This window comes from Anser anser (assembly GCF_964211835.1).
Source record: "Anser anser genome assembly, chromosome: 24".
Lineage (NCBI taxonomy): Eukaryota > Metazoa > Chordata > Aves > Anseriformes > Anatidae > Anser > Anser anser.
The window spans coordinates 6,597,218-6,620,218 of NC_139745.1; the positions used below are offsets into that span (position 1 = coordinate 6,597,218).

Here is a 23,001-nt window from a genome sequence, read left to right on the forward strand (position 1 = left end):
CTCCCTAACATCTCTGTTTTGGGGGAGAGGGTTGGCTCTAAGCTACACACGGTTTGCGGCTGGATGCTTTGTGAAGCTCAACTCAAGCCCAGAAGTTGTTTTCAAGCTGGCTTTAATCATCTTCACTTGCTGCCCCAGTACTGTACATGCAGGTACAAGCCAATGAAAATGTGAATACTTCAGTTTGTTCCTCCTTGGGAAAACTGGCTAAGAATATTTTACAAAATAGCGTGCACCCTCACAGCCATCAGTCCTGCTGCATATAAACCACAAAAATACAAGAGTTTTACATTAAGAAAGACCACGCACATATAAAACATTACATAACACAAGTATAAAATTGCCATTTGCTTTTTTTTAAATCTATAACCATTCTCAAGTATCCATCACAAGCCCATCCCCTTGTCTGGAATACGGAACTGGGGCTTAAAGAAGCCCCTGGTTCACCCCTCGGTGGCATTTATTTTAAGGTGGAGTTGTTAAACTTATGAATCTGTCATCAAAGCAAAGTTTACTACAAAATGAGTGGATTAGTGAAGGCAGCCAAATCTGTTCACTAATGCAATTACATCCTGACTTCCAAAAGCGAAAAGCTACCCAGGGTAAGTACTGTGAGTTCTGCACCTAACTCTCCTTTTCCTCTTAGGTCCCGGTACACGGAGACCCACAGCTGGCGTCTGCCGCTCAGAGGGGGAGATGTCTGCTACCTGCTTTGTCTGAGGTTGGAAGCTAAGCTCGTAGTAGCAATTAACTCGTGGCTAATGGTGTTCTGACAACTCTCCAGTCTAATCCATCTCTCTTGGTTTAGGTAATTCTTTCCAATGCAGTTTGTTGGGTACTTTAGGAGTGAAAATGTGAAGTAGCATAGGTTTGTGTACGTGTATGGTTGGATCGCTTCGGTGTGATGCACCCCGGTCAGGATACTCCTCTTAGCCTTTTGAAGCAAGCTACCTGGAGAGAGAAGGCTCTGGTTAGCAGCGGCTGGCTGAGAAGTCTCGGGTGCATCTCATTGCCTCGTACCTTTAACAATCTTGGACCCTTCTGTGTGAATTTCCTTTGTTGGTGCATGTTACTAACTGCTCCGCTGTCCTACTTCGTAGGGGGCCAACAAAGTTAAAAAGGCATAGGCTGTGTGTAAAGAGGTTTAAGGAATAGGTAAAATCCTTCAGATCTTGTAGGTTGGAAATAGAAATTCTGAGTTTTTTGATAGAATGAACACTTCAGTTCAGGTGCTTCTAAAAACTTGGTGCTTTTTGTGTGCTTAAGTGGGTTTGGTTTTGTTTTTTTCCTGTTGCTGCTAATAATCAGATTCAAGGACAAACTGCAGTTCAGCCTTGGAGCTGCTACTTTGTTATTAAGCTAGATGTATACGCTTGTTTTTATATTTGAGGTATAAACTTCTGAGATCAATGACAGATTCTTGAGTCCTGGACAAACTTTTAAATGGCCCAGGTGCTTGTTCATTTAATCTTTGAGGTGGGGAATAGGACAACATGATGGGGAAGATTTAGTTCTAACTGCACGAAAAGATCAAGCCCTTTAAGAAAACAAGGCCACCAACTTCAAAGTGCTAACGTTCACCAGGCATCCACCGCCGGGGCCCTGGCCACTCGGCTTTGAGGAGGGGAGTGCTGCTGCCCCCGGACCTCGACAGCAGGCACAGCTTCGTGGCTCTCGCTGCGTGTGTCAGGACAAAGGTCCCTTTTTTCTGGCGAGCACCAGGATCCAGCAGCTCTCTGCAGATGGCATTCCCCATACAACGCCTTCCTTCCAACTTTTTGTGTGCTCCTGAGGCTTCTTCTCCAGGAAAAAGCCTGCAGAGGGAGGTGGTGGGGGTTGTGCACACCCGGGAGCAGCAGTGCTGTCCTCAGCTCCTTGCATCTGCGATGCTCACCTCGTTGCTGGCCCTTTTTGGGGAGGTGCAGGACTGGAACACCCCTGTGCCAGGCTAAGGAGTAGCCTTTGGGCGCTGTTTATCCACCTGCTTTTTAACAGGAGAGACGACGGGGTGCCTGCTGCCCTGCCACACCATCCCTCCCTCCAAAGAAGCGCCCTGGCTCCTGGCGTCCCTGCTCTCCAGCTCAGCCATCAGTAGTGCAAGTGCTCAACGAAGCAGGGGCTGGACTCGCTGGAGCCAGCATGGGAGCAGGTGGTAAAAGCACACCCAAAACAATTGCTCTTCATTGCACAATTACAACAAAAAATAACCTGAATGTGACAGAGTGCACTAAGCTCTGGTTCTTAAAGAGGGAAAAGGAAAAAAAAAAAAAAAAAAAAAGGAAAAGAATCAAATGAGGTATACCGATAATCAGCGCTCCAGCCAGGCACAGCGGGGTCCTGGTGTCTGTGCCCGGGGCAGATGATCGGGGTTTAACAGTGTGGCGGTTATTCAGACAGCAAGACAAACACTTAGGCCCTTTACTGTACATTTTCTGCCTTTAAAACCTAAATCTTCACGAAATACGGACGAGCTCAGCTAAGGTGACCGCCTAGGCGGGGCGTTATCACAGCTGGTCCCTCCGTCTGTTCTGCGTAACCCCTTGTTACACGGGGCGCTGCTTTACCCCCCGGTTCCCGAACATGCTCCTTGCAGATGGTTCTTTTTCCATAGGCAGTCATTTCTGCAGCCTTTTTAGCTCCTGAACATAATGGTTGCACCTCTAACAACCAGCCGTGGGGGTGTTCCCTATGCTTGTGAACACGGTGTAGGAGGAAGACTTCCAGTTGAAACAGCTTCGCTAAAGGAACAGTGGAAGGGGCCGTCATGCCTTTGGCACGTCATGGGATGCGAACCTTGCTTTTACAGAAGGTAATTTTAGAAATCTGTCTAGAGGCATGAAAACCTAAAGGAAAGCAGAGCAAGCTCTTAATATCTGTTTCCATCTCTTATGCAAAACACTTTCAGGCTTTGGACTCAGCCACCGAGAAGAACGGTGCCTGAGCACTGTTCCTTGACCTTTAAAATGCAGTTATTTTCCAAATCAGTAACCAAACGCACACCCTTAAGGAAGTTTACAGATGTGCATCGTCCAAGCGTTTCACATCAATCTGGGAAGGAGTGTCTGAGTCAACTGGAAAAAAATAGGTGGGCTCTTTTCACCTGGAAAAACATCACCAGGGCTGTTCTTATAAATGGCCTTGTGGCAGTAAAGACCCTTACATCGTACACTGCTGCTAGGTATTTCCAAGCCGACTGAAACAAGCAAAGGTTTTTAAACACGTTAACCTCACGCACACAAATACGAGACTTAGAGTAAAGCGTGTCGCTGCTGAGAGCAGTCTCGTAAGGAGCTGAACAGGAATAATTCCCTATCAGCAGGGGCAGTCCTGGCCCCGCTCCTGCAGGAGTTTCTGGCCTCCTGTTTGCAGCCCAGTGCTATGCTTTAACTGCTTCTGCAGGAAAGGTTTTAAGGGGTGGGAAAGGTGGCCGTGGAGGGAATGCTTCCCACCATCTCTGTTGCTCTGTGGCATTTTCCAAAGCCACCTAATGGGTTTGGTTACTGCGGGCAAGTTCACTGGTTCTGTACCTCACTTGGTTTCAGGACAGCTCTACGTCCAAGCATCCTCTTCCCGTGCTTTCAACATGCTGTGGAGCTGATGAAACAGGAGCTAATTTCTGACTGTGCCCGGAAGCCTGGCCCGGTGCCCTAGGAAATGTTCAGTTGCTCAATTTTGGCAAATAAGGCCCATCCCTGGCTCGTAGAAAATCCAGGGATAGCTCAGGCTTAGGCATGAAATCCTGTGGTGGTTTCTGTGCTTTGCTGCGTGGCTGCGACTGGCTTTTTGACAGGAATTTAGGGGTTGTTTAAGTATCAGTTCAAGGCTATTTTGGCAAAATCCACCCTTGTTACTGAACTAGGGCGCCTCGATTCTGACACCAGGGTAAGCTGCCCCATCAGCTGTGCTATAGTAAGATCATCTGTGTCTCAGGTGGGTGCTGCTGCCTGCTGACTTACTGCTGCGAGTGCTGGGCGTAAAACGGCCTGCAAAGCTTACTTGGTTTGATATTAATAACTTTTTTTCTAGGGGAAAATATCTGCAAAGTAGAACGGCCTGAATTTCCTTTCCTGATGGAGGGCGGAGGAAGGAGATGAAACAATCTAACGCGTGACACCCGGTTAGTGCAGCCACCTCTTGCAAATTGGATAGCACACAAAAATGCCCTCTGCAAGGAAACATCCCCCCGGAAAAAACCTGAGTCCAGGAGCTCGTGGTTTTTCTGGTGTCCCATGTAGAAAGCAGTGGGGTAACTTGGCTGTTTTGCTCTCGTTTGAGGGGGGGAAACATCTGATGCACGGCTCATGCAGTCAGAAATGAGAAGGAGCTGATGCTGCAATGTAAACATGGGTAAACACTTGGGTTGCTTCTCCCTCTGTCATTTCTCCATGCCAGCATAAGGTGGGTCGTGACCCAGGGGCTTCCCCAAAAAGCAAGCACCAGCTCCCTGCGGGGACCAGGTACGCAGTGCTGAGAGTGAAGTTAAGGTTTCGATGGGTGTCAGTGTCTGGTGAGTAACGGCAATCACTTGAAGTCACTGGCACGGTGGCTGCACCTCGGTGGGCAGCAGGAGTCGCCCCCAGGAGCCCCTCGCCTTGCAGCAGACAGGAATACACCACCGAGAAAGGATCGGGGAGCGGTTTGTTCTGATCCTGGCTGTACCGTTATCCTCCAACGCGTTATCAATTCCTTAGTGATAAAAAGTAAGCCCAAATATTTGGGTTTTCCATGCTCCCTGGAGCACCCAGCCGCGCCTTCCAGGCGCTCCCTCTGGGTGCTGGGTTCTCCGAGCGCCGGCTGCGGTTGGTTTTTGGGGTTGGCGCAGAACCAGGGGAGCCTTTGTTGGACCTCAGCACCTGCTGGGGGTGCGCACCCGCCTGGCTCCGTGCTCCCGCAGCTGCTCTTCTGGATCTCAGCAAAAGCACTGTGCTGCCTGGGGGGGAGAAGTAGGGCTCCAAAACTCGCTGGAGAGCCACAGAGCCAGCGATGTGTCCGAACTGGCGAGCAGAAAATCCCCGCAGAGCTCCAGGCTTTGCCCGCGCTGCTGTCCCCATTCCCTGTGCTCGTGGTTATTGTCCCGCTGCTGAAAGGCAGGCTTCTACTTTTTTACGATGAAATTGAGCCGGTAAAGCAAACAGAGTTAGTTCCAAGGAGGAAGGCCTCTTTTAAACCCCTTGTTTATGCCTGCTCCAGCGAGCAGGGCACCGAGCTTGCCTCCTCAAACCGCAGGACCCCCCCAGCTTGTGCTGCAGCCCCGTGCCAGGCGAGGGCTCGGTGCTTGGCTGGGGGGGCCCTGTGGTCTCGAAGCAGCCCCTCGCCACCCCCGGCCAGCAGCACCCTGCCTGCTCTCGGAGGTGCGCGGCGGTTGTGGTTTGGTAAAGATCTGATATACACGATAGCAGCTGGAATTCCTTGACACGACGATGCTGAAAGCGGGGTGTGGGGTAAAGCAGCTGCTGGGCAGTGGGGTTTCGCTGCCCCCCCCCGGTCTGTTCTGCGAGGGGACAGCTTCGTCGCAACAGTCTTTTCCTTCAGGTTTGGTTTTGTTCCTTCGTGGCGACGGGTTCGAGCTGGTTCATCGGTCCCAGCATCGCCGGGAGAACCGCAGGTTGTTCTTGTGCTCTGTGCATTGTGAAATCCTCTGCTTTGCCGACAAATAATTGTAAAAAAATCCCAGCTGTGCTGTTGGTTGGTTTGTGTTAAAGACTGAAGGCCAGAGCCATCTGGGCAGTAGAAATTCCCCATTAACCTTTTGTCCTCTTCCAGTCTCAAGACTGCTCGTGTTTTGGTGTGTTGTGGTTTGCTGCTCTTTTCCCTCTCTTTTGGAACCTGATCCTTCAGGACAGTCATTGTGTGAAGTGTATCTTACGAAGAAACCAGAGTTTCTAGTGGTGTCTCCCCTGAGTAGTTTCAGCAAATTTCATTAGGCACCTTCAAAAAAAAGCTTCCGTAATTCTCGGTTTTGCTACAAGAACTGGTCCCTCGGGGGAACCAAAATGCTGCTTTAAAAACAAACAAACAAAACATACAAAGAAAAAAAAAAACCAACACTCATCCTGAAAATAAACTCAAAGCATCGAGTCCTTTGTTCGTAACCTCTCAGTCCCCCTAATTCCAGATCAGCAGAAGACGCCGTTGAGATGTTCCCCTGTAGCGTACCCGGGAGCTGGGACCCCCCAGCACCCCCCTGGAGGCGTGAGGAGGAGGAGGGTGGCGGAGGAAGGCAGGGGCTGGAAGGCAGCGGCTCAGCCAGCGTCACCCCGTCCCTGCTCCCTCGGGGCTCTCGCGCTCACCTCGGGCAGCGCAGAGTTGACGTTTTGGGGCTCGCCGTGGCCGCACGAGACGACGGTGAGCAGTGAAACACAAGGACAAGACCAGCCCGTGCTTGGAGGGGGTGGCGCGCGCCCTTGTCCGTGCTCTGTCCCTTTGGCAATGTCACTGTCACAGGCTGAATGCTACCAGAATTAAAAAAAAAAAAAAAAAAAAAAAGAAAAAAAAATGGTCACCAGAACGGCTTGCTCAGCGTCGCAGGGTTTGTGTCGGAAAACGAACAAACGGGCAGTGTCTGGCAGATGTATCCGTCAGCGCCGAGTCTCAGATATTGCAGTGAGTGTGGTGTTAGCACGTGGCAAGCTACATAATTGAAGATGCTACATTCCTTGAAGAACAAAAAAAGTAGTGCTGAGTTGGATTTTTTTTCTGAGTTTCTTTCCTTGAAAAGCTACCTTTTCCTCGGAGGCAAGGAAACAAAATCGAAGGAAAAGAAGTCGAGGCGTCATGCTACTTCTTGCAGTGGCGCTGGATGAGCGGGACCGGGCTGCTGTGGCCGAGAGGAGCACGGCGTCGTGCCCGTCCTCCCCGGGGGGCTGCGGCTCCCCCCCTGCGGCACAAGGGCCTTCACTGCCCCCAGTCTTGATGCCCACGGTCCCCGCTCCCTGCGCGCTGGGGCGCTCGCTCGGGGAGGAGCGTGCCGAGAGCAGGTTTGCGTCGGGAAGGAGATTTAAAAAAAAAAAAAGGAAAAAAAAAAAAAGAGGACGGGATATTTACAGCCATCCACCGACAGTTTTGGTAGGTCAGGACGTCTCCTTCCCCGCCCGGCCTCTGGTACCGAGCTGCCGCTACGGGCAGGAGGGGCTGGTGGAGCTCTCCAGGGACGACTGGGAGAGGCGGCGCGCCAGGGGCCCGATGCTGGAGTCGGCCAGGGAGGAGGTGGGGAAGAGTTTGTACCAGCCCGTCACCGCGCTGGAGAGGTCGAGCTCCTCCAAGACGATCTGTGCCATCCCCATGAAGCACTTGTGGTCCATGCGCCCGTAGTCGCCCCACACGATCACCTGCGGGGCAGAAACAGCGTTAATGGAGCTGCTGCCGGGGTCGGGATGGGGATGCTGGGTGCGTGTACCCTGCCCTGCTCCCCCTGTCCCCGAGGAGCTGCTGGCGGCTGCACCAGGACATCACCTGCAGGACTTTGCCCTGGGGGCTCTCCTCGAAGAGCAGGGCCTGCTGGTAGGATGGGTCGCAGGTCTTCTTCACCACCTTGGTCTTCTTCTTGGCCAGGCAGATGCCGTTCTCCAGCAGGTAAACCTTCACGTAGGTGGCTGCGTTGGGAAGGGGGGAGAAGCGCTGGCTTGGAGCCCCGACATGGTGCTGGCTCCATCCCCGTCCCTCCCCAGCCACCTACCAGGGATGGATTTGGAGCCCATCTTCGGGATGAGTCCCCTCGCCTGGATCACCTCCACCTCCAGCTGCCCGCTGCGGTCGGCCATGCCCACGTGGACGTCGCCTGGCCAGGGGAAGGGACGCGCTCAGCACCCTTCCCGTGCCCATCTCCCACGGGGACGAGCTGCAGCCCGGGGCTGGGACAGTCCCCGGCCGTCGGGGTCAGTACTGGCACCCCGGTGTCCCCACCCCACTGCCTGCCCCCCGTCCTCAGCACCCAGCTGAAAGCACCCCAAGCATCCCCCCAACAGGATTTGAGGAAGGACAAAGCCAAAGAGCTGGGTGTGAGGGGCTAAGGGGGACCGGGGACGGCCACCTCCTGCCCCCTTCCTGCCTGGGGCAGGGGTGCGGAGCTGGTGCCCGCCACCGCCATTGTCCCAGGGGTCTCACTGGGGTCCTGCCCTGCAGCAGCAGGAGGAGGAAACACGAACGGGCACCTGTGAGCTGGCCGTGGTGGTGCTCTCCCACTTACGCTGTCCTGCTCGTACGTACGCGTGTCCCGCGGCCGCCGCGTCCCCGTCGCTCGCTGCCTTGTGGCCTCAGGGAGGCGGGGGACAGGGAAGGGGCGTGCTGATGTCCCAGCGGGGTTTAATGGCAAGGAGATGAACCTGGATGTTCTCAAAACACACTCGGCGTTTCAACGGCAGGTCAGGCTCAGCCCAGCACGGCACGAGGAGCCGGAGAGGGGAGAGGAACGAGCTGATGGTGCCATGGGGAACGGCAGCACCGCAGGGCTCTGGTGTGCCACGGGCAATGCTGGTGTTACTCTGGGGATCTGTCTCCTTCCCTTCCCTCCTGTCCCACTGGGAATGGGGCTGGTGGGAACAGATCACGGTGCTGCAGGAACTGGGGGGTCAGGAGGTGGCCCTGGTCCGTCTGCTCCCCCCTGTCCCCATGCAGGACACAGGGCAGGCACCTGGGGGTGCCCTGGGAGCAGTGGGGGTGCTGGCACTGGCCAGAAACAGCAGCAGGACGGGGGCGTCTGCAAGCCATGCATGGCCCCAGCATGTGTCTAGCAGCGAGGGGTGCTGCTGGGATGGATCCTGGTGCTGGTGCACGTGCGGCACCCGCAGCATCCTCCTGCCCCAGCCCCGGGTGCAGCGTGGAGCCCCCCCAATCCCCCCGGCACTCACCCATCGGGGGGGTGGCCAGCGTCTGCCGCCCCACCAGCTGCCCCGGCCCCAGCCCGTCGAGGAAGTCACTGAACTGGCTCTCGGCGCCCAGCCGTGTGGTGGGGAAGATGAACCTGTGTGGGATGGAGCAGAGTGCTGCCATGGACCTGCAGCACGTGCAGGGCACGCACCCGATGGCCCTGGGGACCCCTCGCCACCCCAGACCAGGTGCCCGCGCGCCGGCCGGGCCTTACGTGCCGTCGGAGCTGTTGCTGTTGGTGCTGCCGTCGGTGGACTCGCGGCTGCCTTGCCGGGTGACCCTGGTCCTCATCTCCACCGCGATGCCGGTCTCGGTGCTCCGCCGGATGTTGCTGCGCAGCTTTTTGGGGCCGCCCTCTGCGAGCAGAGACACGGGGTGAGCACAGGGAGCCGGCGATGGCACACGGCAGCAGGAGGAGCGTGGCCCGAGCAGCCCCCCCGGCACTGCCAGAAGCAGCGGTCCCGCAGCATGGCCAGCCCGGGGGGATCAGGTTTGTCCTCTGCTGATTTAGGGCTGCCCCAGGGGAGCTCTGCACACCCGGGCGTGGGGTGGGGCGGAGATTTAGGCACCCACACCTCTTGTGCAGTGTTTGCCCGTCGGTGCGTTCGGCCAAGCGCTGCCGCGATGCTCCCCAGCACGCGCCCGCTGGCGCTGCCAAAAGCTGCCGGGCACTGGTCCAGCCTCGGCCCGCTTCCAGCGCCCGGCCCCGGGACGAGGGGAGCGCTGAGCTCCCACCCCGACCCCAGCACCGGTCCCTGCTCTGGCGTTGCTCCAGCTGCGGGACCGGTGCAGACCCCCCGGTCCCCTACCCGGTGCCACAAGGCTGGTCCCCGACACCCCCGAGTGCCTCCAGCAGAGCGGGCAGGACGCTGTGATCGTTGCTGTTGTTTTTTTATATAAATCCAACTGTCTTGGGTCTTTTAAGGTGATGGGGGAAGGCTGGGGGCAGCGGCCAGGACTGGCAAATGCTACTTAAGCACGAAGCCATGGCACGGGCGGCTCGCTTCTGGAGCCACACTCAGAGAGGGGCCCGCAGCTGCTCTGCTGGCAAGGGAGGCACAGCCCTGCTGGCCCCAGGTGGGCTCCTGCTGGCCCCAGGTGGGCTCCTGCTGGCCCCTGGCACGCTTGGCTGGGCTTCTGGGGCTGATTACAGCCCTCCCGTAACACCTTGGGTGTGCGGGGCCGGAGGGCTCCAAATGAACTCCTCTCCTTATAGAACATCTCCTGAATCACGACATGCCAACGTGAGCCATAACTGAAAGCAGTAACTAGAGGAAAAGCCTGCACTAAAACGAGCTTTTTGGTTCCCCTGCCTGTTGAAAATTTAAATGTTTCCCATGGTCAGAGCACCTGACAACTCCTTTCTGCGAATTCTCCCCTCCCTGCCAGCCCATCCCGAGCTCCAGCTCAGGTTTGCAACGCCTTCTGCACCTGGGGGAGCACGGCTGAGCCGGGAGGGATTCAGGACAGCTTTTTTTTTTGGCTATTTTAACCAGAAACGGGCAGCTGGGCTGTTGCAAATCCCGGGGTCGGGGCACTTTGGGGGGGGGCGTGCCCCCCGCTCACCGCTCTGGTTGAGCTGCAGCGTGCTCTTGCTCCACTGCGACAGCCCCACGATCGCCACCATCTTGGCGCCCAGGCTGGAGCGCCGCTTCTTGCTGGCCATGATGCTGACGGAGTCGGCGCTGCCCCGCGCGCTCTTCTCGAGGCTGTACATCTCGCCGCTGATGCTGGAGCTGCGGACGACATTCCTGGCGGCGGAGGAGCTCGCATCCCCGTTGAACATGGTCGGACGCTGGCTCGCTCGCCGGCTCTGCTGGGTGGGATCAGCTGCGGGGGGGAAGCCAGGGGTCACGTCAGCAGCGGCTCGGCAGTGGCGCTGGGCATGTCACCGTGCTCCCCCTGCGGCGGCCCCGGCTGGGATGGATGGTCCCTCCGAGGCATTTACACGAGGAAATTCGGGCACTACGGCGTGTCAGGGCCATTTGTCCCCACCCCAGAGCTGCACCCCCTGATGGACAGGGGCAGGAGGGTGCCGTGGGGCTCGGGGATGGCCCCGTCCACCCGCGCTGAGGGTGCCCAGGGGAAATCGCACCCAGCCAAGTTCCCCCCGCCCACGCCTCCTTCGCCAAAAAGCAGCTGCAGCATCGCTGCGTGCTGCTCCGGCCGTGCCGCTGCTCCGCCCCGAGATGGCTGCCTGCCACGGGGCCGCATCCAGCCCCAGCCCCGCAAACCTCGCGGGGGGCTGCTGGCACCCACCTGGAATCCTGGCAGTGGGGGGGTGCCTGGGGAGCCCCCCCCCAGCCACACCGGGACCGGGCACCGGGGTGTCACCGGCTGCAGAGGCTGCGGGGAGGCTGCCCCCCCTGCACCAGCCCTCGCCGCCTTCCCTTCCCTTCCTTCGCCATGAATATTTAAACTCCGGCGGGATGGGAGCATCCATCTTCCAGGGAGAGGTGAATTATTAACCGCAGGCCAAGTGAAGCCACTTTACGGTAATGCGTGAAGGCAGCGCCTGGGAAAATATTTCTCTTTCAGGAAGGCACAAACGGGGAGGCTGAGTTAGAGCTGGGCACGGGGCAATGGGGGGGCTTCTGCTGCCCCCCGGCTCTGCCGCACGGGTCCTGGCATCACCTGAACTCGTGGAGTTATCGGTTTTGGAGGGGGCAAGCGGTGGCTTAGTCCCTGGTACCGTTAATTGGCTGCCAGGGGACACAGCCGCGCCACCGTCCCTTCGGGCTGGGGTTTCTGTGCCTGTGGCTGGTTTTCCAGAGGAGGCTCCGCAGGAGGAGCCCCAGGAGCTGGGCTCATGCCGCCACGGGGGTCCAGAGCCTCCGGGCTGTGCCCTCGCAGCCCAGCGGCTCCTGTCCGTGCTGGTACCTGAGGTCCGCAGCTGGCCGCAGCGAGCTGCAGAAAGCCTCCAGGAGCAGCAGATGCTGCCCCGCGCCGCGTGCTGCTCTCCCTCCGGGCTCCAAATTCGGCCCCAACTCGGCCTCTGCGCGCCGCCTCCCTGCGCCGTGCCTCAGTTTCCCCACCTGTAACACTGGCACTGCCCGGGGCTGAAACAAACGCACGAGGGCTCGGCCAGGCCTCTCCCCACAGCTCTGCGGGCGAGTGGAGCCACAGCACAACGGGGCCGTGGTGTAACGGGGCCGTGGTGTAACGGGGCCGCGTCGCTCCACGGCCAGGAGGGCACCGGGGGGCTCCTGCGGCCGTTTTCCCTGCCCGGCGCTTCGGCTGCTGCGAGCACCGAGCTCTGGTGGGAGCAGACAAGATGATGAGAGCAGCGCGCTACCAGGTCCGCTGCCAACGCAGCCCCCGGGGGGGATAACCCCCCGCCACTGGAGAGGAGCGCGCTCCTCAGCCCAAAGGAAGGATTTTCTTTACCCTGCCCTGAAATTTACCCCGGATCGCTCTTCCTGATCCGCTTACGGCTCCTGCAGGGAGCGGGGCCGGGGGGGATGCGCGGCTCTCGGTGCTGAGATGAGCTCGGCTGGAGCCCTGAGCCAGCAGCCACCACGGAGCCGGCCTCAGCACCGCCACCAGCGGCCTCAGCACCACCACCGCCTCCCCGAGCGGTCCCGGTGCGTCCCCGGCCGCGGGGGTCTCTCCCCTTCGCCCACCCTCCGGGCTTCATTCCTTCTCCCCACGGGATCCCCAGAGCCGCAAGGCTCCGGCAGCGGCTCAGCCCCATGCAAGCCCCTTCCTTCCCTCCCCACATGGAGCCCCCCGGCCCCGAGCCCAGGCCGGGGGGAGGTGGCAGAGCCCGCAGCCCCCTCCAGCCCCTTACCACCGGCCTCGCCGGACGCGACCGCCGCCGGCAGCGCCCTGATGCTGCGGGAGCCGTGCCCCAGACACCGAGCCCCATCCTCCCCGTGGGCTGGGCTCAACGCCAAGCCCCCGGGGACCAAGCGAGCGGCCGGGGGGAGATGTCACGGCCCCGGCACCCCCCCCCCAAGACCCGCGGCTCGGCAGCCGGAGCCGATGCGCAACGCGCAGGAGAAGCGCGATGGCCGGGATCGCGGCTCCCCTCCTGCGTCTCCATCACCACCGGAGCCCAGGGGGGCTGCCCGCAGCCCCGAGCCCCCCCCACACACACACACCCCCCCACCCCAAAGGCACAGGAGAGCAGCAGGCCCCTTACCGCCCGGTGCAGGTCGGGGAGCGGCAGCGGGCACCCCGCCGTCCCCAGGCTCGGCCCCCCCGGCCCCGCTGCCGACGGAGGGTGCCAGCCTGGTGAAATCCTTGAAGGTTTCTGGAGAGCGGGGCTGTGCCGGCGCTGCTTCAGCATCTCCATGGTTACCCGGCTGACCCAGTTCTCCTCCCGGCCCCGAGCCCAGCACCGTGGTCCAGCGCCGCGGGCATCGCCGCGCCGTGGGGGTGGTGGGGGGCGGCGGGTGCCCCCAGCCCCCCCCGTGGGGGGTCCCCGCTGGATGATGCTGGAACTGGGAAAAGGGGGGAGCGGGGATGGTCAGAGGGTGGGGGTCACGGGCATTTGGGGGGGGGGGGGGGCCAGGGAGGTGGCAGAGCCCGTGCAGCGCTGTAGGTGTCCCGGTGAGGGCTGCGGGGGGGGGGGGGCCTGGCCCCAAGCACCCCACCAGGAGGTGTTTAACAATGACAGCAATAATTCAATAACGAAGCACTGACGGAAAAAGGGGGATGTTGACAAAGGCTCCGAGGGAGGGAGGAGCCAGGCGGGTGCCCCCCGCACAGGTGAGGAAGGGTCCCTCATGGGGGTGGGGAGAGGGGGAGGAGGAGGAGATAAAGGAGCACCCGATGGGACCCTGCCTTGCTGGGGAAGGGCACAGAGGGGTCTGGGGGCTGGCTTGGGGCCCCAGGGGGGTGTCCCCAGGGATGGGGGGGGGCTCCCTGTGCTCTGGGGGCTGCCTGGAGCAGGTGGGCACTGACATTGGCACCTCTGGGGAGAGAAATCCTCGCTGTGGCTCATGCTCCGAGGTCCTGCGGACCCTGAGCCAGGCACAGGGGCGAGACGTAGCGGAGCAGCTCACCAGCGCGCGCTGCTCCTCGTACCAGGGAGTAAGGTAAGGCTTTATTCCCCCCTCAGGTACTTAATTCTAATTAAATGCTCCAGGTTTGATAGGCGGCTGCTCATATAAACGTAATTGCCCAGCAAGAGGTGTGTAATTCAGTGCACCCGAGCTGAGGACTTGTAAGGAGCTCCAGCTACTGGAGCCAGACGCCGGACTGCTCACGCGGGTTGCAGAAGCTATGTTCTGGGTGAGCCAAGCTGCAGGCGCAGCATCGGTCCTCCTGCATGACCTCCAGGGGCAACAGGAACCTCGAAATCCAAGGAGGGGTCTCCGCATGCTCCGCTGGTGGGACGAGCGGAGCTTACGGGAGAGAGTTCTTCCCCCAGATCCCAGGGTTTGATCCAAACACAGCTTTTCTCCCTTTTTTTTTTCTGCCTCTCCTTACAACCGAGCTGAAAGCACCGCAGCCTGACCCAGCAGCACGTGCCAGGCTCGAGGGGCTGCCCGGGGGAGGGGGGGGGGCAGGCACCGGGACCCTCTGGGGAGCCCCCGCACCCAGGAAAGGGCCCAGCTGCCGCACGACCGAGGTTTTATGAGGCTGAGGATGAGGAGGGTGTGCTCCTGCCTGGGCCCTGAAGGCCCCGCAGCAGCCGGGGGCAGGGGGCTGCGGTGCTGGGGGCTGCCCTCGCCGCCCGGTTCCCCTGAGCTCCCCCTGCCCGGCCCTGCCCCGTGGATGGCGGTGACGGGGACGATGCCGCGGTGGTCCCCAGGGGCCGAGAGAGGTCCTCGTGGAGAGGGGCAGCTCCTCCTCTCGTGGGGTGAGCAGGCTGGGGTCGGGCTCTGCGCGGCCTCGCAGCTCCGGGGGCTCTGCTCCGTGCTGCTCCCCCGGCTCAGGGACAGCCCGGGGGCACTGCCGGGACCCGTGGCGGTACCGAACCGGAGCTGCAGCCCCGCACATGGTGCCCAGCACAGCCCAGGCAGTGACAACACGAAACGCCGACCCCCGGTCCCACGCGGGAGCACGCCTTCCTCCCTCCTGGCCGTGCCCGCACAGCGCCTTGGCCACGGTTATTTTTTTTCCCGACCCGATTCGTGAAGCAGGCACCCAGCCCCTGGCTCCCCGCGTGCCGCAGCTCCGGCAGGACAGGGTGCTGAGCACCTCCACGAGGGACGGATGGGGGCACAGCACCCTCACGCGCCCACCCCGTGGGCGTGGGGATGGGTGTGCGAGCGGGGGGCACCCCCCTGTGCCCCTGGGCTGAGCCCCCCTGGAGATGCCAGGACCCCCCGGGGCCAGCGCCCCGACCGCGCCGTCCCTGTCCCCGTGTCCCGGCGTGACGTCGGCGCGGTTAAATCAGATCTGTGCCGAATCCCACCGTTTCCCAGGCAACGCCAGGGAATCAGAGGAGCCCAAGGCACCGGGGGGCTGCAGCCGGGGGGGGCGGCCGGGTGAAGCCACCCCACGGACCGGGGCTGGCGGCGAGCATCGGGGTCACCCCGACGCCGCGGTCCCCTCGGTGCTGACCCCAACCCCTCGCCCTGGGGAGCTGCTGCTTACGGGGTCCCCATCCCTGCCACCAGCCTGTCCGGGCGAGGCGAGAGCACGTTTCTCCCGCGGGTGGTGTCTCCCATGGGTGCTGAGGGGGCTGGGGGCAGCGGTGCCGACGCGCCCCACGCGCGGGGCAGGGGGCAGGGGGCCCTTCCCGGCACGCAGCCGCCGCTGCCTTCCCGGCCGCCCGGCGCGGAGCTCCGCAATGCAGCTCACGCCGCTCGTCTGCTGCGTGAATCCCATCAATATTTCATGGAGCTGCTTCCTGCAGGGGAAGGGCTGCTGTCAGCTCTGCCTCGCTGCCGCTCCTGCTCGCGCAGAGAACATCCCATTTCCTTCCACTGGCGGCCAGCACCCAGCAGCACCCCCCCCCCCAGCCCCCCCTTTCCCCTTCCGCTCCTGCATTAGCAAATATTGCTTCGCCTTCCAGGGCTGTGCCCTACCTACGTGGGCTGAGAGCTGCGAAGACCCCTCGGGTTTGAATCCAAATTCCGATTATTTTTGTTCCCAGATGCCCAAGCCCGCTCGCAGCGGAGGTGCCCGATGCCACGGCCCCACGCTGGGCTCCCCAGGATCAGTCCCCCCAGCTCCAGGACATGTGCCCCAACCCACCGGGGGGGGCTCCGGGAGATCGGCTGCTCCCTGTGGCCCCCCCCAGCTTGGTGTCCAGCAGCGGGCAGCGACCGTGGCCCCCGCGGCAGCCCAGGGTCCCTCCCGGCCGCACCCAGCCCCGCGGATCCCGGCCCGCTTCAGAGCCCAGCAGGAGCCGCGGGTGAGGTTTGCAGGAGAAGTTGCTTTTTGGAGCGCGAAGACCGCGCTGCTCCAGCAGAAAAAGGGCTCGGCAGCAAACCCGCCCGCCCCGGGGAGGCTCACGGGAGCCGCAGCGACACCGAGAGCCCGCGGGAGCCTTCCCCCACCACCCTGAGGCTAAAGCCGGGGCATGGGGCACGGGGGGCCGTGAGCCCCCCAGCTCCAGGAGGGAAGACGAGGGGCATGGGGAGGCTCCTGGGCACCTGCCGCGATCCCCCCGCGGTCGGACACAGCACCCCCGGAGCAGGTGGGAAGGACGGGACCCCCGCAGCCCTGCGGGGACCCCCCGGGTGGGGAAGGCAGCGAGCAGGGCGTGCCAGCGGGGCTCTCAGTCCCGCGCCACATCGCTGCCAAGTAATTGCCAGCCGAGCCCCCTCCCCGGCTCGCTGAGGCGCCGTGACAAAACATCTGAGGCGCGCTGAGATGGATGCAAGGAGACGGCGCTGCGCTGCCTGGGTTTTTAATGAGCAGGAGGATGAGAACCAGGCGTTTTCGTAACCTGGAGTTGCGTCGCGCATCAACGCCGTGCCTCCCGTACGGCCGTGGTGCAGCGGGAGCCCGCGGGGGGGCCCCGGCTTGGCTCAAGGGGGCAGCAAGGGATGGAGCTTAGGGGGGCTGGGGGGGCTCACCCCCCAATTCGGGGTGCGTGAGGATGACCGAGACACCGTGATCTCAGCCCCTGTGTCACAAGGGCTCCTGCAGCCTCTGGGGGAGGGCCTGGAGCAGGGACGGAGAGCCCTGAGTTGGGGGTGAGACCTCAGGGGGGAGCAGGGAGCGGTGCTGGGGGGGGGGGGGCACGGGTTTGCCCCCACGGAGGGGTGGCGGGGAAGGCCTGGGGCTGTTTGAGGCGGGCGAGCTTGGCACAGGGTGGTGGTGAGGAGGGGAACGGGGACGCATCTCAGCTGGGGCTGGGGGAGAAGCTTCGGGTGGGAGCCTGGGAGCGACCCCAGGGGGGCTGTGCTGACCCAAAGCCCGTCCCCGTGCCCCCCACCCGGGGGGGGGCCGCGGTCCCCTGCCTTCGCAGCACACCAACAAGGCGCCTCAGGACGCTCCGCTGAGCGATGCCGGTCAGCTCGGGGCTCCTGGAGCTGCTCGCCCCACGGGATTCTCCGCCGGCCTTCGCCGAGCCCCGCGTGCTGCAGCACCGTGGGCATGTGGGGGTGGGCATCGGCACCGTGCGGCCCCCCCCCAAGGAGCAGCAAAGCCGCCCCGAAACGCCGCGTCCCGGAGGTGCACCGGGCGAGGAACCGGACGGGGGTGGCACCGGGCCTGTCCTGCCTGGTGCCGCGGAGGCTACGCGTGCCGTGCCAGCTTCTTCCCGGCTCGGTAACCCCGCGAGACCCCCGCCCGTCCCGCAGCACCGGGGCACCCCTCGGCAATCCTCGCCGGGACCACCCGCAGCACCCACGGGGGCTCTCCAGAAGCGCCGAGCGGGACGGACGGACGGAGCGACGGACGGATGGACGGAGCGCGACCGGGAGGCGAGAGGTGAGCGCCGGCGTCCCGCGGGGCTCAGCGCCGGGACGGGGCCACGAGGCGATTCCCTGAGACCCCCACCGCCCCCCGGGACGGACGGACCCCCCACCTCGGCCAGTCCCTACCCCCCGTGTCCCCCGCGGCGGGGCCAGGCGTGCACGGGACGGGGTTGACGTCAACGGGCTTTCAGCGGGGATGATGGATGGCACGGGAAAGCGCTCCCGTTCCCGAGCCGCTGGCTGGGAATCGCCACCCCGGCCCGGAGAACGGGGGGTGGGGGGGTCCCGGTGTGTGGCCCCCGGTGTTCGGCTCCGGGAGCCCCCCCCGGGGGTGCTGGCAGCCCCCCCCGCAGCCCCCCCTGTTTGGGCACGGCGATGCTCTTGGGGTGCCCCCGTCGCCATTCGGGGCTGGGGGCTCCAAACCGGGGGGGTACCGGGGGCACCCCCAAGGCTACGGGGCGCGCACCGGGGCTGCCCCCCACGGCTGGGGACCCCCTTCCCCCTGTGCTGCCCCCCCCAACCTCGCCGTGCCCCCTCCCCCCCCCTCCCCCGGGGCTACCGGAGCTGCCGTCCCGTTCCTCCCGGGCACGACGGCATCCCCCGGCCCGCCGCCCTTGGCGGATGCGGGGCTGCAGGTGCGGCCCCGCTGCCCCGAGGGGACCGGGGCGCCCCCGGGGCGCCCCCCCCCCGCCACCCCCCCCCCGCCGCCGCGGGCACTCACCGCCACCGCCGCTGCCGCCGCCGCCGCCCGTGCCCGCTCCTCCCCTCGGCCCCGGCGGGCTGCTGGGAGCGGCGGGCGGGGGAGCCCCGGGCTCGGCCCCGACGGTGCGGGGCCGGGGGAGCCCCCTGGAGCCGCCCCCCCACACACCCCCGGAGCTGCCCCCGCAGCCCGGAGCCGTCGGTGGGAGCCGGGAGCTGCCCCCGCTGCACCGCCCCCCCCCCGCCGGGAGCCACCGGCTGCGCCTTGCCCTGCATCAGCCAGATCCTAAAGACCACCAGCGGGACCTTACAGCCGTCAGCCGGACCCCAGGAGCCCCCAACAGGACCCTAGAGCCATCAGCCAGACCCCAGGAGCCCCGGGTGGGACCCTACAGCTGTCAACCAGATCCCAAGAGCCCCCAACAAGACTCTACAGCCGTCAGCCGGACCCCAGGAGCCCCCAACAGGACCCTAGAGCCATCAGACAGACCCCAAGGGACACCAGCGGGACCCTACAACCGTCAGCCGGACCCCAAGAGCCCCCAGCAGGACCCTACAGCTGTCAGTGGGACCCTACAGCCATCAGCCAGACCCTGGGAGCCCCCAACAGGACCCTACAGCCATCAGCCAGACCCCAAAAGCCCCCAGCGGGATCCTACAGCCAACAACCAGAGGCCCCTGGAGCTGCCAGCAGGACCCTGCGCCCATCGGCCGGACCCCAGAAGCCCCCACCCCCGGAGCCTGAGTCCATCGGTTGGCACCCGAGAGCTGCCGAGCTGCCCCTTCTCCCACCACCCGGATCCCAAGAACCACCCCAAGAGCCACCGGCTGCACCTTGCTGCACATCTGCAGACCCCAAAGCCCCCAGCTGGACCCCAGGGCCGCCGGCCAGGCCCTGCTCCCACCAGACGGACCCCCCATGAGCTGCCCACGGGGTCCCGCTCCCCCCGGGGAAGCCTCCAGCCGGACCCAGAGCTGCCAACCCACGGGCGACCGCGGTGGCTGCTCCTCCTCCGGGGGCACAGGGAACACGTAAACCCCCAGAGCTGATCCCAACCCCATGAGCTGCCCGCCCGGGAGGTCCCCGCTCGCCGTCGGTGCCCCCAGCCCACGGGCAGGGCCTGCGTTGGCCGTGCCATGGGGCCATGAGGCCATGAGGGGGCCGTGGGGCTTTGGCTCGGGCCCAAACGCGGCTCTCCCGGGGGAATGGGGGCACCGCTGTGTGCCCCGGCCCCTTCCGAAGGCGACAGAAGGTCTGAGGGGAGAGGCGGCCCCGGTGCCCGCGCTGCCCTTGGACTCACCTTGGCTCTCCGAAGGCGCGCACTAATTTCCCTCGGAGCAGCGACTCGCTGTCCTCATGGCAAATTCCTCCCGCGCGTTCCCTGCGTTGCCTCCGCAGGCTGCGCACCGCGGCTGGCATGGCAGCCACGTGCCACGAGGGAACCCTCCTTCGCCCGCTTTAACTCTGTCCCTCCCTAAAATAACGCCGTGCTCGGCCTTCCCCAGGCTCCCCACCGCGCCGTGAGGGGGGCACGGGGCTGCGGCCGGCACCGAACCCCCAGCCCTCGTGGGCAAAGCCCCTACAAGTGTCCCTGTGCCGGGTCTGGGGGGGGGCGATTTGGGACTCAGTGGGTGGAAAGGTGCAACGGGCTTCTGTGGGCGTGGGGAGGACGGGGGAGAAAAGCCCCTCGGGGTGCCGGAGGGGAAGGGGACGCGGGGACGCGGCAGGTCCCGGTGCTGCGCGGGGAGAGCTGGGCGAGGAGCAGGAATAGCTGAAAGAACTAAATATGGCAACGCGGATAAAACAGAGCTGAAGTAGGGAGACGGTTTCCTAACAGAATTCAAAGCGTATAAACAAACTCGGGGAGGGAGAGAGGTTGTCTGGAGGGGGGCCTTTATGAGTAATATTTAGAAAAACCAGCTGAAAATACCTCCGTAGGAAAGGCCAGTCCATCAAACGAGGCTGCGGCGTGGCGGGGACGGCGTCGCTTCTGGGAACGAATCCGTTCCGGGGAAGAGATAGCGACAGCACGTGCCTCGCTGGTGGAAGGCTGCTCCCGTCTCCCTCCAGCAGCTAGTTGGTTTTTTTGTGTTTTTTTTTTTTTATTTTTTTTGGCCTGCCGTGTTTCGATGATAAACCACGACTTATAAAATCGGCAGGTCGCTCCGGGACCCTCACCCAGCTGCCGCCTATGCCTCGTGGTTCCCCAAGGAGCTCCGCTCGTCGGATCCTCGCCGCTTCCTCCTCTAGGTTTTGGGTTTGCGCTGGGGGAAAAGGGTTGTGTTTTTTTTTAACGCCATTGCTCCTGTAGGGGTGACAGAAGAGGACTCACAGGGCTCGGCTTTGCGGTGCTCAGCCGAGCCGAGCTGGATCCCAGCTCCTCGCAGGGCGCCGCGCGCTCGGCCCGGTGCTGGCAGGGCCCGGTCGGGGCTGGGCGGCTCGGCTCCTTCGCAGCTCTTAAGGCTGACAGATTTCGTAACTCCAGGTTGGGTTTTATTTTTTTTTTAATGAATTCTGCAAAAAATCTGCAAAACGTGGCTGGGCAGGTTCCCGCTCTGCAGCCCTGGCACCGGTTCGGGTGCAAACCCCCTGCAGCGCGTCCCGTTAGCTGCTGTGCTCTGGGCTGCACGCCGCCCTCGGGCAAGGAAAGAAGGTGCTGAGCAGCTCGGCAGGGTGCTGGGGGCACCAAGGGAACGCGGGCTTTGAGCTTCCCCAGCTGCCGTGACCCACGGCCCTTTCGGCAGGGGGTGGCACCGGGTCCCTCCCCTCTCCTGGTCTCCCAAGGGATCCTCTGGCAGCAGCCGGGCCGCGCTCTGTCCTGCTGCTAAGCCTCTCGTGGTTTTCCTTCCGACGCCCCAGGTTTCTGAAGATCCTCCAAAAACACGTGTCCGAGCACAGGGTTACTGAGATGTAATTAAACACAATCTGATTAGATATCGAACACTATCTCCTTGATAAGATCTGGCCCTAAAAAGCTTCTTTTTCCCCCCCAATTTACAAGGCGGGGTGTGCCCACGTCCAGGCAGATGCCAACACGTCATTTACATCCAGATTTTAATTTTCTACTCGTTTCTTTGCTGGGGGATGGCTGCCCCAAAGCCGCAGCTGCTTTGGGGTTAGTCGAGGCCTGCTGCGGTGGGCTGGGACAGCAGAGGGCTGCCTCGGGAAGGGCCAGGCTGCAGCCCCTGCTCTCAGCTTTCTGCTTTTTCCCATTTCTGAGGTGTCAAACCCTTCTCAAACCTGCCCAGAGTGCGCTACAGCTCCTCTGGGTCTGGTCGCTGGCACAGGAATCGGCTGAGCAGGTAGCAGATGGCGCTAAGTGTGAAATCAGCAAACCACAAAAAAAAAAAATTATGCAAGCACCAATAAAATGGAGAGTGGAAAAAAGCTTTTTTTTTCTTCTTTTTTTTTTTTTTGGCTGTTCTGCGTTTCGGGCGGGCTGACACAGAGAGCTCTGTGTCCGCAGCTGGCTGCGCTCCTCGGGGAAGCCGGGCTGCGCCACACAATGCAGCCATTGCTGCCGGGAGAGCAGGTGGGGAGGAAACGGGGCAGCACGGAGCCACGGAGAGTCAGGGGGAGAAGGGCTGGGCGGGGAGGAACCCCGCGAGCGGGGCCTGCGCCCCGGCAGGAGGAACAGCCGGCTTGTTTGGCAGCTGCGCCCGGCAGCAAAGCCAGCGGCAGTTCTGGCTAATTGATTTATAAATGAGTCATTTCGACAAGGGGCCGCGCGGAGCACCGCTCCCAGCCGCTGCAGCCGAAGGAGCCTTAGCTGGGAACTCGTGAGAATGGGGAGGGGAAGGAAAACAACCCGGCGGCAGGCGTGGTATTTCTCTTGGCTGCTGCGCCTCGTGGGCGCCCTGAGAATCATGAAGCCGCAGGACTTTCACTGGAACTGCAGGGATTTGCTGCAAGACATCTCCCTCCTCGGCGTCAGGACGCAGTCCTCAGGGCGGCCCAGCTTTGAAGCCAGAGAGCGTGGCCACGGAGATCCGTCCCGATTGCGGCGTTTGGGCAGAGGTCACGCAACGGGCCCTGCATCCTGCCCGCGTGTGCGGCAGGCGGGAGGGCCCCCGCTCCTCCGGTGCAGGGCACAAGGCACGCGGCGAGCTGCTTTACCGGAGGCCTCGTGTCCCCAGCTGTTTTTTACCACCACCGAGGGGCCGGGGCAGCGCGGCAGCCGCACAGGACTGGGCTTCCCCATGGCGAACGCCACCCCGGGCACACGACCGCGGGGTTATCGTTATCGCGATAAATAAATCGGCCGCGATTCGGGCAGCAAGGCGGCGAGCCCGTTATCTGGCAGTGTCGTTTCTTCACGGGAAAGCCGCTGCCGCCCGCCAGTCACCTCAGCGGCGGCCCCTGGGCGCTCCCTGACAGGGCCGCGGGGCCCCGTGAGGGGCCGGGGTGGCTCGGGCAGCGCGCTGCCGTGACAAGGGGACCGGGGGCAGCCCCGGGATAACGGGGGGGGGCTACGGAGGAGCCCCCACAGGGCCCGGCAAAGCCTCGCCGGACCGCACTGGGCCTCACGGGCCGGGGCCTGACGGGACCGGCTGCGGCCTAGGCCCGGTGCAGGCCCCGCCGCGCTCCCCGCCACCACCGCCGCCGCCGCCG

The 23,001-nt window shown here is 62.8% G+C and overlaps 1 protein-coding gene across 3 annotated transcripts; it reads right to left on the reverse strand.

The window, feature by feature from the left end:
* Window positions 1-95: 95 nt before the first annotated feature.
* Window positions 96-22,932, reverse strand: RIMS3 (regulating synaptic membrane exocytosis 3). 3 transcript variants are annotated; one of them, XM_083809871.1, is made up of 7 exons: window positions 19,691-22,932; window positions 10,432-10,695; window positions 9,080-9,221; window positions 8,847-8,959; window positions 7,676-7,777; window positions 7,453-7,592; window positions 96-7,328 (listed from the first exon to the last, which is right to left on the reverse strand). In XM_083809871.1, exons 2-7 carry the CDS (start codon window positions 10,649-10,651, stop codon window positions 7,116-7,118), a joined length of 930 nt encoding a protein of 309 aa, XP_083665997.1. In that variant the 5' UTR covers window positions 10,652-10,695; window positions 19,691-22,932; the 3' UTR covers window positions 96-7,115. The 3 variants fall into 3 exon arrangements, with proteins under 3 accessions (XP_083665997.1, XP_083665995.1, XP_083665996.1); XM_083809869.1 differs by lacking the exon at window positions 19,691-22,932 and adding an exon at window positions 18,412-18,465; XM_083809870.1 differs by lacking the exon at window positions 19,691-22,932 and adding an exon at window positions 13,010-13,340.
* Between the last annotated feature and the right edge of the window lie 69 nt (window positions 22,933-23,001).

What these genes read in the sequence shown, in the direction of transcription:
- RIMS3 (XM_083809871.1), bottom strand. Translation starts at nt 10,651, where the DNA reads ATGTTCAACGGGGATGCGAGCTCCTCCGCCGCCAGGAATGTCGTCCGC. An exon ending in AGCAACAGCTCCGACGGCAC is followed by an intron (nt 8,960 to 9,079) that starts GTAAGGCCCGGC and finishes CATCCCACACAG; the next exon opens with GTTCATCTTCCCCACCACAC. An exon ending in GGGCTCCAAATCCATCCCTG is followed by an intron (nt 7,593 to 7,675) that starts GTAGGTGGCTGG and finishes TTCCCAACGCAG; the next exon opens with CCACCTACGTGAAGGTTTAC.